The following is a 13,203-nucleotide window of genomic DNA, read 5'->3' on the forward strand; positions in this document are numbered from 1 at the left end:
AGAAACATCAGAAGTCAGTACTCAGACTATAACTCTACTCAATATTGGAAACTTTTTGAAAACTAAGCAGGAATTCAGTCAAGAAATGATGAAACTTGCTCATAGACTACAAGCAGGTGTCTTGCCAGGAAAAGAGAACAAAATAAAATCTGTGAATGATATGTTGTGGTATATGACCAAAAGGTGAGGCAGGTGTGGTGTGGAAGGTTTGTCATCGTGCATGACCAAAGAGAATTAGTTTCCCCTAATTATCTTAATGAATGCTAGAGCAATAGGCAGGTCTGTCAAGATCATGAGTGGCTGCCGCCTTTGATGGAAGAAACTGGATACTGAATGCATGAGAGAGACTAAAAGGCTGAACATACCAAGCTCTGACAGCCATATGGGGGCTGGTTAGATGAGTCCAGAGATGGTAACTCTACACAGCATGAGGAGCAGTGTTTGTAGTTCCCAATTTGTCTTTAATTACTTAATATAATTTCATTGATGTTTGTGTTAAAATATTTATTTCAAAATCAATGTGACAATTTTTAAGGGCTTTCTGTAATCCCATCCTGTGATAATGTGTTTTCTTTTAATTAATGGGGATTGGCATCCAGCTTTCTTTAATGAAAAGGCAATGATGTATTTTCAAGTTTGAATCGGAAGTAGTAATTAATACAGAGTGCACAATCTGTGTGTTAGTCATCCTGAACTAGATAAAATGTAGAACCTTAATGAGAGACTTGCCATACTTTTGAATTTTCTTCCAAAGCAAAAATACACAGTGTTTCTTCCAAATTTCTCCCATCATTGACTTTAATTAGTGATTAGTGGTTAATGCTTATGGTTTCTAATCTCCTCTAATAATGACAGGTCACAAGCTAATGATAACTTTAAAATGTGTTAAAATGAATCATCATTTAAGAACAACTTTTTTTAGATTCTGTTTGCCTGCCACCTTCAAGAAGTCGTTGTAGGATACCCTAGGAAAGTGAATGTTATATCATTTATAACCATTTCTCTTTGTGTGGAATATGAAAAATATACTTATCAGTACCACACTCCTGAGGACATGGCAAGCTTTTCAATTCCAAGGATCCAGAATTTAATATAGTACAAAATGTAAACGATCAGTCAGTTTGGGTCAGACACAAGTGTACAGCCAAGTGACACTCCAATCTCACCTGAAACTAGAGTAGCCAACCGTGATCAAAGGATCTAATGAATGAGCTAAATGACAATGCGCCATATTTCTTAATCTACATGGAAACGAATTGCCCTGGCTTGTTCAAATGCCAGATCAAACAGTCTGAAAAGAATCAAGAACAGAGTAGAATTGAATATAAATGTGTTATTCTAAATTGCAGATTTATTCTGTTTTTATTTTCTTTCAACTATCATTCAATCAAAGTGGTGCAATTCTCAATCAGCTTGCCCCTCTCTGTGGAATGTGGCTGTAAAGATGTTTGGTGCAGGAAGGGGAATTTATCATCTACTCATTCATTCTTTCACCATGCATCTTTGTTGATCTGCTCTTACATTAAGTTTTGTTTGATGTTGGGATTTATATCTCCCCCCCCCCAAAAAAAAACAAAGGAGTAAAAAAGTTGTAACAGTATTAGAAAGAAACAGTTACTAGTTAGATAATCTATGATGTGAACATTAACAATATCTGCCCACATTTAAGGAATTTTTCTACATCTCTGTAGGAAAGAAATTGGAAATTCAAAGTTCCAGGCCTAACTCGGGGAGAAATGAGACAGAGATAAGCATAGTTTATGTAGACCCCTGGGTGTGGCTGAGGATATCTGAGGAAGAGAATATGAAATAAGAGGAGAGATTTGGGTTGAGAATCAAGGAGATATACAAATATCAAGCCATAAACAATTTCAAGGAAGAAGCCATAGATGGAAAGAAAAGCCAAGAAGATGGCATGTCAAAAAACAGCAGCAGAAAAAGTTTTAATAGGACTATATTAACTCTGCAAAATTCTGCAGTGTCTTAAATGTGACATGTACTTATTAATACTGACATGATTTATCAGTATGAAATTATTGGTGTAACCCATAGAATTATGTCATGGCAAAATGATGGTAAAATCCGTACTGAAGGAATGGAACAGTATGTCAGCACCATGGCATTTGTATGTGGTTTTGGGTGATGCTGATTCACTGGCTTAAGAGAGATGAAGCCATAGCTGGGAAAGACATACACTGCAGAATTCAGTTTCTGTTTGGAAATTGTTTTTGATTTGTGTTTATTTGTTTAAATAATTGTGACTATTAGGATCTCTGAGGAGATTAGAAAGGAGCTAAGCTACTTGAAGAAACAAGGGCACTCATCAGAAAAGGACAATCAACGTATGAACACAGTAGCAGCCTGGCAAATACACAAACCACATCAAGGAATGCCATGCTGGGTACTCACACACAGTGGAGAGGCTCTACCAGATGGCTCTCTTTGCTGCCTTTGTTTTCATTAAGTAGAGCAGGGGGCACTGGTAAGGTAGGTGTATATTTGTGCAAACTCCAGTTTACAATGGAGACAAGAGCACTAAGAGACATGAATAACGCTGAGAGCGTTAGAAAGTCCAAGCCACTGCAGAGGAAAACAGCTCAAATGCCAATGAATAGCAGGTGGGGCAGGAAGGAGTAAAGACCGCAGCAAGGTTGAAAATACTTAGTCAAAGTGCTTGGGTATGTGCTCAAAGCTAATAGACAACTGCCCCAAATTTATAAGCAACAGCTTAAAGATGGCTCTAAATGTTATGGCAATGTGCAACCAGGATGAAAACCCACAGACAATAGACACAGTTACACACACACACACACACACACACACACACACACACACACACACACACACACACACAAGCATAGGGACAGTAACAAACACAAACTTCAGCAAAAGTCTGAAGGTAGAAGACCAGACAGGCAATCCTTCAATGTGCAGCAACAGGGTTGTGGTATGGCCTGAAGGAGCTGCTAGAGGAGGGAGATTCCTGGTTAAAGAGAGCTCAGGGTGAAGGGAGAGTGCTCTGCTTCAGTGTGAAAGCATAGCACCTCAGGTCATCTCAAGAACAGAAGTGGGAAGCAGGCAGCACAGTGAAGAGGCCAATTCCCTGGCATTTCACAAAAGCTAGACAGTAAATGCAAATAACTTGCTTGGAAAAAAAGGACAAAGTTCCCAGGCCTGTGTTCTGGATTGTCAAGGGCCATCTGGAGGTCTTTCAGAGGATAACCCCATCACCTAAACTGTCAGCACCACCACAGTCAGCAACACTAAGTACGGAGGCCTTCAGCAAGGGTGCCAGCACATTGGGTGTTCCCAAATGGAGTACTGCATAGACATCTCAAGGAAAATATAAAAAAAAATAAAATATTATTAATAAAAATCACACACGGTGGCCTCAAAGTTACAAATCACTTATTTCCAAACAGATATCTGAGATTGTTGAGTCATCTTACCTTGGAGAGCTGCGTGCTCTACTAGTGGTCTTCTATTCCATTTCTTTTCATGCCAAAGGGCATTGGAAATGGAAAGTATTGAGCAGTAATTCCAAGGACTTCGAGATTTATTCCTTAACCTGGATGTGACGAGAAAGAGAGAATGAGATTCAAATTGCAAATCCTATCAGGAATCTTTGCTACTTACGCTTTCTGTGGCAAATGCATCTGGGAAAGGAAATTGAAATCAAGATTAAAATGAGTCCTTAATAATCCTGAATTGACCACTTCTGACAGGTCACAGAAGATGAATTGGGAGACATAAGCTGTTCTCTTATCTTGCATACTTGAAGAACGCCATTTTATCTCAGGTTCCTGGGGACCTTGAAGGTCAAAACTCTGCTCATATCAGCGATAATGGAAGACAGACCTTGTATACCTCATTAACTTTCATCAGAGGTAGGTTCCCTTTAAATAGGCATTTAACTTCACCATAGTTTTAGTTTTGTCTGTAAATTTAATCTCTCTGCTTTTGTAATAAATGTATTATCAATGGGATTATTGCAATATAAACTAAACTATAGAACTCTATTTTCTGTACTATTTATTGAAATGTCACAATAAATACCCAAACAGACAAACTCAATGTTTTTCAGTTGTTTGGGATCCATAGTTGGATTGCTCTTTGTGCATGGGAAAGATGTCCATTTATTAATTTAGAATATATGAAGCATTTGCATTATCAAACCTACTTACGAGAAGAAACCCCATCTCTTCCATTTAGAAGGGTCATATATACTTATAAAAGATAGAAGTGTTTGGTCCCAACATTGCTCAGAGCACACCAAAGTGTGAGTGAAGTTCCTTAAATTGGTAACAATATTTAACTAGCCACTGGCTAGTGTTGCAGTTGGTACTTGGAAAGCTATGAACTCCCTCAACCTATCTTTAAAATTCAACCTAATTCTCTTAATATATCTAACACTTTGCACATTTTATGAGTTCATTTTGATTTTATTTATTCAATTCAGTTTTACTATATCCTACAGTAAGAAAAAAAGAACCTATTTAACAAAATTGAGCTTAAAACTCCACTCTTCTGAAATTGCTTATAAAATGCCATCTTTGAAATTATCATTCCAGATGAAGAAACACTCGTGGCAATCTTAATTTAATAATTATATGAACAAAGCCAATTAAAAGAATGCTAGAAATCATTGTATTGCTTTGTGCAACACACAAATTTAATATATTGAATATCAGAGTTAGAGCTTAATGAAGGAGCTGTTTGGATGTAAATGTGAGTTCATTCCCAAAGCCTCTGGGTCTTAGAAGTCCGTCACGAAAAGCCAAGTTGGCCTGGAAACTGCACAGCTGACAGTGGCCTGAAGAAATGAGAGTGACATCAAAACTTGACAAAGAGCCTCCTTGCCCAGGGACAGCAGTAAGTGTGGGGGCGGGGGGGGGGATTGTCTTATCCTACAGCTTCATCAGACCCTGACTAGGTATTTCTGAGAGGCATGAGGAGAGGAACTGTACAGCCTCATTAACAATGTCACAAACAAAAAAATATTCCAAAATGATTAACAAGCTGAACTCGTTTTCCCGCTGGGCATGTTCACATTTGAGTGGGCCAATCACAGAAGGATGTTCACATCTTCAGCATATGGGAGTTGCTGTCGGAGGAAAGCAATTACCACACTACACTCTTCCAAAGCTGCTCTGGGCTACAAAAAGCAGCATTAGTTGATGGAGGAAAAGGCATTAAAATATAAACATACTGAGACTCCTTTGAAAATGTATTTGGTTTAAAACAAAATGTTGAAGAGTATTATCTACTTTGCATTTTAAATATTCTGAAAGAAAACATTTGTTTAAAATGTCATGAACATGAGAAGATTCTTCCTTTAAAATATTTGTCAATTATTTCCCACATTTTGTTCTATCTTGGCATCTAGACTTGAATTTCATAGTAAAACTCAGAACTCATTTGAATGACATTTTTTGTTCTTAGCAGAGAGAGGAGTTGAACAAAGAAATGTCTTGGTGTCTCAAATTAAGGTAGACACTCTCCTTTCTCTTTTTTTCTTTTAAAAAAATATTTTTGAGTGGCGGTGTGTTTGAATGTATGTGTGGGCATGTGCATATGGAGGTCAGAGGACAGCATCTGAGAGTTAATACTCTCCCTCTTTCATGCAAGTTCCAGGGACCAAGCTCAGATCCTCAGGCTTGGTAAGAAGTACCTTTCATACTGATCCATCCCACCTTCTAAACATGCTTTTTCTATAATGCTGGATGATTAAGATTATAAGAACACACACGAATAATGTCTGCTATTTACATGCCTGGCTCACATTATTCATTCTCTATGTTACACATGTGTTATTAAGTCTTAGATGTGGGGGCTGGAGAGATGGCTCAGAGGTAAAAGCACTGGCTGCTCTTTTAAGAGGTCCTGAGTTCAGTTCCCAGCAACCACATGGTGGCTCACAACCATCTATAATAAGATCTGGTGCCCTCTTCCAGCCTGCAGGCAGAACACAGTATATATGATAAGTAAATCTTTTATAAAAAAAAAAGTCTTTGATGTGTATGTACATATACACATATGTACAATTTATTACACAGTGTGTGAAGGAAAAAAATGCTTAACTAAAATACACCTTTGTCCTGCAGTAGGATGAGTGTCCCCTAGTCCTATAGAACCACATATAATAACCCAGAGAAGGCCAACTGGATAGAAAGTCTCAGGACATTCAGTGGTTCTATACAGATATATGTGATAAGCACAGGCATCACATGTCCATGAAATGTGCATCTGTGTGTTCAACCTGGTGCAGATCAAACACACTTCTGATAACTGTGAGTGTACAGAGCATGTGTACACAGTTTCCATCATTATTCCCTAAGCTATACAGTGTAACAACTCTGTGCTTAGCCTCAACAGTGTATTAGGGGGAGTGTTGGTAATTTGGGGGTAAACATTTATTGAATAGAATGGTGAAAGTGAAACAGGAGAGATCTAAGTAAATGTGTTTCCAGTTTTCACTCATACATTTGGTGCCCGAGATAGCTATTAGAAGGGAAACAGCATGTGTGTGCACATCACAATGATTTTGGTAAATTCAAAGTGATGCTATATTGTAATATTGTATTCCCCCAAATATTGTGCATGCTAATAAACTTATCTGGGGTCAGAGACAGAACAGCCACAATATTAAACACAGAGGATAGGCAGTAGTAGCACACACCTTTAATCCTAGCATTCTAGAGACAGAAATCCATGTGCTCAAGAATACAGGCAGGCATGGTGACTCATCATGCCTTTAATCCCAGAAAGCAAGCCTTTAATCCCAGGGAGTGGTGGTAGAAAGCAGAAAGGTATATAAGGCGTGAGGACCAGAAATTAGAAGCATTTGGCTGGTTAAGCATTTGGCCTGGTTAAGCATTCAGGCTTTTGAGCAACACAATTCAGTTGAGAGCCATTGGGATGAGGACACAGAAGCTTCCAGTCTGAGGAAACAAGACCAGCTGAGGATCTGGTGAAGTGAGGTAACTGTGGCTTGTTCTGGTTCTCTGATCTTCTAGTTCACCCCAATACCTGGCTCTAGGTTTAATTTTATTAATAAGAACTTTTAAGACTCATGCTACACTATATGCTTAAAAAACATGGAATTATTGTTTACAAACAGATGCAGTTTATTGAATATGTAGAATATCCAAGGAGGGGAAAGTGACCAGCAAGTAAAGCTGAATACAAAGTTTGTACGACATCCTGGTGAAGGATGAAAAAACATAAGGTCAAGAGGGATTGTAGAAGGCCAGGGCCATGTGATTGGCACAGCAAGGTCAGTGTTATGAACTTAGTCATCCATCATTAAACAGATGAGCTAAAAGAACAGAAGTCTAGTGGAAGAGGAAAATGGCAATACAGAACTCCAAGCAGCAGAGATAATGGCAGCTAGAAACTGTGATGGAAGCTTGTCTTACAGAACAAAACTGACAAAGAAGAAATCAAAGCACTGTTCACCTTGACAGGGGAAGATATGAAGAAACCAGGTGTTCTCAGCCGTGAGAATGGAGACAGGACAGAAAAGAAATGCAGAGAAGTTTGCACCCAATGTTTCGGCCAATGAGATAAATGAGTAGGAAGAGATCAGAGTAATAGCTCCAACTGTGTTAGTGTGTGAACGACACATGACATCTTCTCTTGTCTCTGTCTGCTTTCCACCACAGTAGCAAAACACCTGAGGAAATCAGCTCAAAGTGTAGAAATGTTTGGGAGTTCACACTTTCAGAGGGATTGATCCATGATGGCTGGTCTCTGGTGACTTTGGGTCAGGCAGTGCTTCTTGGCCCAAAAAGGTGGTAGAAGAAACCTACCAACTGGAAACCAAGAAGCAAAGAGAAAGGAGGGGCCACGAACCCAGTGTTTCCTTCTAGGACACACTGGCCCTGGCATCTCTTCTTTTACTCTCAATGAATTTTGATGGCTACACCACATTTACCAGGAGCATAGGGAGGGCAACATGACAGGGTGGAGTCATAGCCACGGTGAGGATGCAGCATTTTTCCGGTGGGATAGGGTTATACTAATGCTACTCAGATTACAGTGTGGAGTGGAAATTTAATTTGAGTGGATCAGAACAAATTCTTGAATCAATATGTAGACAGAAAGTAAGACCTGAAGACTGTGTGGTGAGAAGTGGAAGTGAGGTGAGTAAAAAAGGGGATAAGAGGAGAGGAGCCAAACATCGGCTGGTGTTTGAGGATCTGGTATCTGAACAGGCAAAAGGAATAAACTGAGGGGAAAGTCAAAGGTACCACCTTGAGTGTGACTCACTTGGGGTGTCAAGGACCCGTGCTTGAGATGTGGGGAACAACAGAGTATTTGATGCAACCTAGACTCATTTTCACTAGGTTGTTGATTAAATGCCACTGAGTCTCAGAGGAGCTGATCTTAGCAAGAAATAGTGACTCATCATGGCTCTCATGTGAATATTTCCTGAAGTTAGATTCCAGATGACCCATGCTAAGATTACCTGGAATTACTTAGAAGTCTCTGGAGCCAGGCTGCCTGCTAAATCTGATGTCATCCCAAATTAGACCTGCACAGTTCTAATATGCTGAAGTGTGATAACCCTTGATAGATGATGGATGAGGGATGTACCACTGGGGACAGGATGGTGTGACTGCTGGCCAGATTTTGGATGGTATGGATACTAACAAAAGAATTCACATCTCTAGGGAGGTTAGGAAGGAACTATCAGAAAAAAAATCCCCCCAAAATAACAAGAAACACATCAGAGAAACCAGGGTTAGACTGCTTCAGATTTACATGTTCCAAATTAAAGTTTATAAAACACTCTGAATATTTGCTTCTCCACTCAATTGTAAGGCCATGAGCTTCAGAGATTGGCTACTTAGCCTCAAGGTCTCAATGATGTGGCATAGGAAACATGTCTTCTTTGAGTGTTTATATTGACTCTGTTTTTGTTTGTTTGACAAATGAGCACAAATGTTTAAGTCTCAGTAATGATGTGTTATTTATCATGAATGATAGGGAATAATTTCAAATGGAGTTCTTCTGAGGGAGAAGATACATTTTAAATAAATTTGTGGTATTTTCTATTAAAGGTCTGAGGTGAATGCTATTTCCTAGCTTTAAATTTTGTTCATGTGTATTATCTAAGCCATGTTGCTATTATATATTTATATTTAATTCAACACACATATATCTAATATGATAGATTTTCTTAGCATTTGAACATACTGAAAATGCTATGCATTTCTTCTGAAGTGGAGCTATCATTGGCTAATGATCAAGGAAAAATGGAATCATCTAATAGAGGTCTGCACTACTCTTTAGGGGTGATTTGTCATGTTATAAATACCCACAATGCAGAGGATGTAGAAGCCTTTCAGGTTTATATGACAGGAATGTGTATAGCCCAAAGCTCTATATTTTAAAACACTCTTTGTGGGGTTGAAATTTTAAAGAATAAAAAAGGCAACAGAAAGGAAAGATGTAGGATGGCTCGGCATATATTTTTCTGACAATATGTCACCACACATCTTTTCAGTTTAGATTTTGCTGGTTGGTGCTGTTTTACCCCCTCTAATTTAAAACTCTCTTATATCTTTCTGTCACTCACTGAAAGCTTGATTTGTATTTGTCTCCATAAGGTTCTAATGTATAATAATGAAACAAATAGGAAAAGGTTATGAAATTATTGCAAAGAACATTTGAGATAGCACAGGAAAGGCTTCCCTTGTGGGGAAGGAGTATTCATGTAAATGATCCAGCCCTTAGTATTTCATTCAAAAAATGATTCTTTCCCCTTCAGGTGGCAAGTCGCATCTGCATTTAAATAGAAAAATGAATCCCAATTGAGATTTCAGCTCATGGAATCAACAAGAAAGCAATCAGGTATTGGCTGGAGTTTGCCTTGGTATCATACAGCCGAACATAGCTGAGGATATGCACCTACACAGATTCATGAGATTAATTCTGTCGATGAAGATTCTAGTACATCTTTTATTTCCTCTTCTCGGAATATGAAAAAAAAGTCAGACAGTAGCCCTCAATATGAATCTTTCGAAATGCTTTTCTCAGCAGATATTTATACTTAATGATGTTTTCCATTATGACTTTCTCATGCATGTGCATGGTGTGTTTTAAGTACATTCACCACCACTGCCCTCTCTCGTCTCCTGTCTCACTTTCCTAGTTCTTTTTGTTTTTCCAGACAGCCTCCCTTCTACTTCATTTATTGTGTGTATGTGAACCGTTCTGCTTCATCGAGCTGTTTACAGGAGCATGAGCCCCTTTGTCAGTGGCTACACCACTGAGGAAAACGTGTCTCCCTCCCCACCAGGATCTGTGTATAAATCCTCAGGGAGTGCGGGGCTCTCATGAACCCATCTCCCTTTGCTAATCAGATGTTGGTGATCAGATCTTATGCAGGCAATCATGGCTGCTGTGGATTCCAGACTTTAAAGACCATGTCTTCGCTGATGTCAGTGTTCCACACCACTCTCTCCCTCGCTCTGGCTCTGGCTCTGGTGCTCTTTCTGACCTTGATTCCATGACATTCCCTGTGCTGTGAATATGGAGATATAGATGTCTTTTTTATGTTTGCAGAGTTTGCAGTTATTAACTATCTGTGCTTTGCACAGTTATGTTTCTGCAGTCAATGCTGACTGCTACCAATAAATGAATGAATGAATGAATAAATAAATAAATAAATAAATAAATAAATAAATAAAAAGTGTCACTGACCAAAGCTGAGAGCAGCACTGTTCTATGACATAACACAGCTGTTAGCCACACTGTATCTGTTTAGCAAAAACTACAATAACTTGTCCAGTTGCCCCTTTGACTTTCCCATGTCACAGTACCAAATGGAAATTCCTTCCTATGGATGGAGCCTCGAATCTCATCAGAAAACAGTTGGCTGTCCTCATAACGGACTTTTCATTATCTCACCAGTGGACTGAATTCTTCCTGACACACTGGTACTTTACACACAGGTCCATCCCTCAGTAGCAGTTGATAGTTCTCCACATTAATGTCAACTCTTGGCCCCATGAGGACATGACAGCAGAGAGGAAGAGTCATCATTTAGTCAGCTAGAGCTTGAATTAGTCCATGTTCTGCATCCACAGCACATGGCATCTTCAGCACCAGAGTCTTGCTGACTGGTTGTAGTGGGCAATCCAATTGGAAGTGACATTGGCCTTTGTTGTTGTGGGGCCCTCCATAGCCTATCTGGCCAGAGAGAGGCACCCCAGCCCTTACAATGGAATTTTTGTAGAGCATTGCTTTTCATAACACTAATCACTGAAAGATCTCTCGACACCTATAAAATGATAAACTGTATGAAGGTCCTCCCTTAGAGGTCATTCCTGTCTGTACCATAGAGAGTACTTACCTTCATTTTCTACCAACTATCAATAACCTAAGAAATTACCCACAAGATAAAATGGCAGGTGTGGCGTCAACAGCATTTGGGTTGCTGGCTAGCTTTCACCACCAGTCCCAGCCTTCAGTGTCATTTCAGCACTCACTGTGGTTCCTAGAGGACTAACAGCTTTGCTCAGAATCTCCACAGAAGACTTTTACAAAAATGTACTTCAGAATTTTACCACAATTCAAAGTGTAAAAATTGTCTTTGAATCTGGTAACTGATGATGTGCTAGGAATCAGGAAAGAGCACCATAGAGAAAACTCTGAATGAGAATTTGTCTTCCTCCCACAGAAGAACTGAAATGTTCTTATAGCAGGGAACATCTTTCCTGAGACTCAGTCTCCCTTAATGGAGCTAAATACTGAGTGTGTGGTGTTATGCCCAATATTTCCTGAATGAGTTATGTCTGACATTGGAGACTGCCTCTTTTGAGGTGTCATTTTTGCAACAATGTACAACTACCCTTCAAACACTATGCTCTGAATACATTTTTGTCAAGAATTACTCTGCTATTTTATATATGGTTAAATAATCATCAAGGAACGCAAACTAGCATCTTCTTTGCAAAGACAATATTTAAATGTTTTTCACCTTTGTCATACATGTCAGCATTGGCACGGGATGTTATTTACTCATTAGAATGCAGAGACACACAATCACAAGGGACTTAAATGTACAATCTTAACAGCAACAAATACATCTACCTGGTACCCTCGATAATGTGACTCTTCTATGTGACTCTTATGAAATCATGTATTTCTTGGTCGCTTCAGCTTCAGGAAGCATTATGTCACTACCTCGGTGTTTAATGAGAGACAAGTGAGACTGTTTGACATGTAGCAGGCTTCAGGAACTGTCAATGTGGGCTAGCTGCAGCAAGTCTTCATAGAAGAGAATCTATGGATTTCCTCCTGCATGTAGCTTTCAAAAGATTTACATATTTGAAATAAATATTGAAAATACTCAGTTCCCTCATCTATAGATATTAGATGTTTCTAGGCATGGCTTAAACATTACAAAGATATCAGTTTACAACACTGATTTTTCTTGACGCTCAGATTGTCTAACTTAAATTCCATAAAATGCATCATGCCATCATATGCCTTTGTTATCAAAAAATGCAAAATGAAGTTAGGGCATCTTTAATGGTAGCCTATGCTCAAAAAGATGGACTATTTGCATCTCTAAAAACGGCATGAAGAAATTAGATTTTCTCAAAATTTACTTATAGAATATGCTAGCAAGAACATATTAATGTATTTTCTGCATAAAAATATTGTGCAGTGTTCAGGCATAAAGAATCAGCCCCACTTTAAGCCTGTTTTTTTTCTTTTAATGCCAACTGATATCTGCTACAGAGATCATCACCAAAGCAAGGGATTGATTAATGAGACAATTGATCACTTTGTTACATTAAACGGATGTGGGAAGAATATGTTCTTGTACCTAGCTGAACGACATCTGCACCAAACCCTCCTCCACATCTCAGTGAGAACGTGAGCTTGTGTTAAAGTGCCTCATTTACAAGGAAAAATAGCTGCCTGCCAAAAAAGAGCAATGCAACATAATTACTCTTAGCTTGGAAGCCTACTATTATTTTATTCAATGACATTCCCAAATGCGGCTGGAAGAATTTGACATGAAACATTTTTTGTTAGAAAAAGCATCTTTCTGCTTATTTATAATATAGATATGGAACCAAAATATGAATGGTGGAAATGAGCTTCCACTTAACAGTGACAAACTGCTTTCCACACAAACCCCTTAGATGTCAACCCTTTGCTTCTATTTTTGGGCCAGAATGG

The 13,203-nt window shown here is 38.8% G+C and overlaps 1 protein-coding gene across 11 annotated transcripts in view; it reads right to left on the reverse strand.

Moving 5' to 3' along the window:
* LOC143274021 (uncharacterized) overlaps positions 1 to 13,203 on the reverse strand; it is a 211,603-nt gene that overhangs the window by 63,022 nt on the left and 135,378 nt on the right. For 10 of the 11 annotated variants that reach the window (XR_013052443.1, XR_013052442.1, XR_013052448.1 and 7 more), the window contains one exon: positions 3,450 to 3,568. Coding sequence is in view for 3 of the 11 variants with exons in the window: in XM_076575286.1 (XP_076431401.1) it covers positions 3,450 to 3,568 (119 nt within the window). In the remaining 8 variants the exon portion in view is untranslated. Of the gene's footprint in view, positions 1 to 1,166; positions 3,417 to 3,449; positions 3,569 to 13,203 lie in introns of those variants that run through there. The other variant, XR_013052450.1, reaches the window with a different exon arrangement.

This window comes from Peromyscus maniculatus, chromosome 6 (assembly GCF_049852395.1).
Source record: "Peromyscus maniculatus bairdii isolate BWxNUB_F1_BW_parent chromosome 6, HU_Pman_BW_mat_3.1, whole genome shotgun sequence".
Taxonomy (NCBI): Eukaryota; Metazoa; Chordata; class Mammalia; order Rodentia; family Cricetidae; genus Peromyscus; species Peromyscus maniculatus.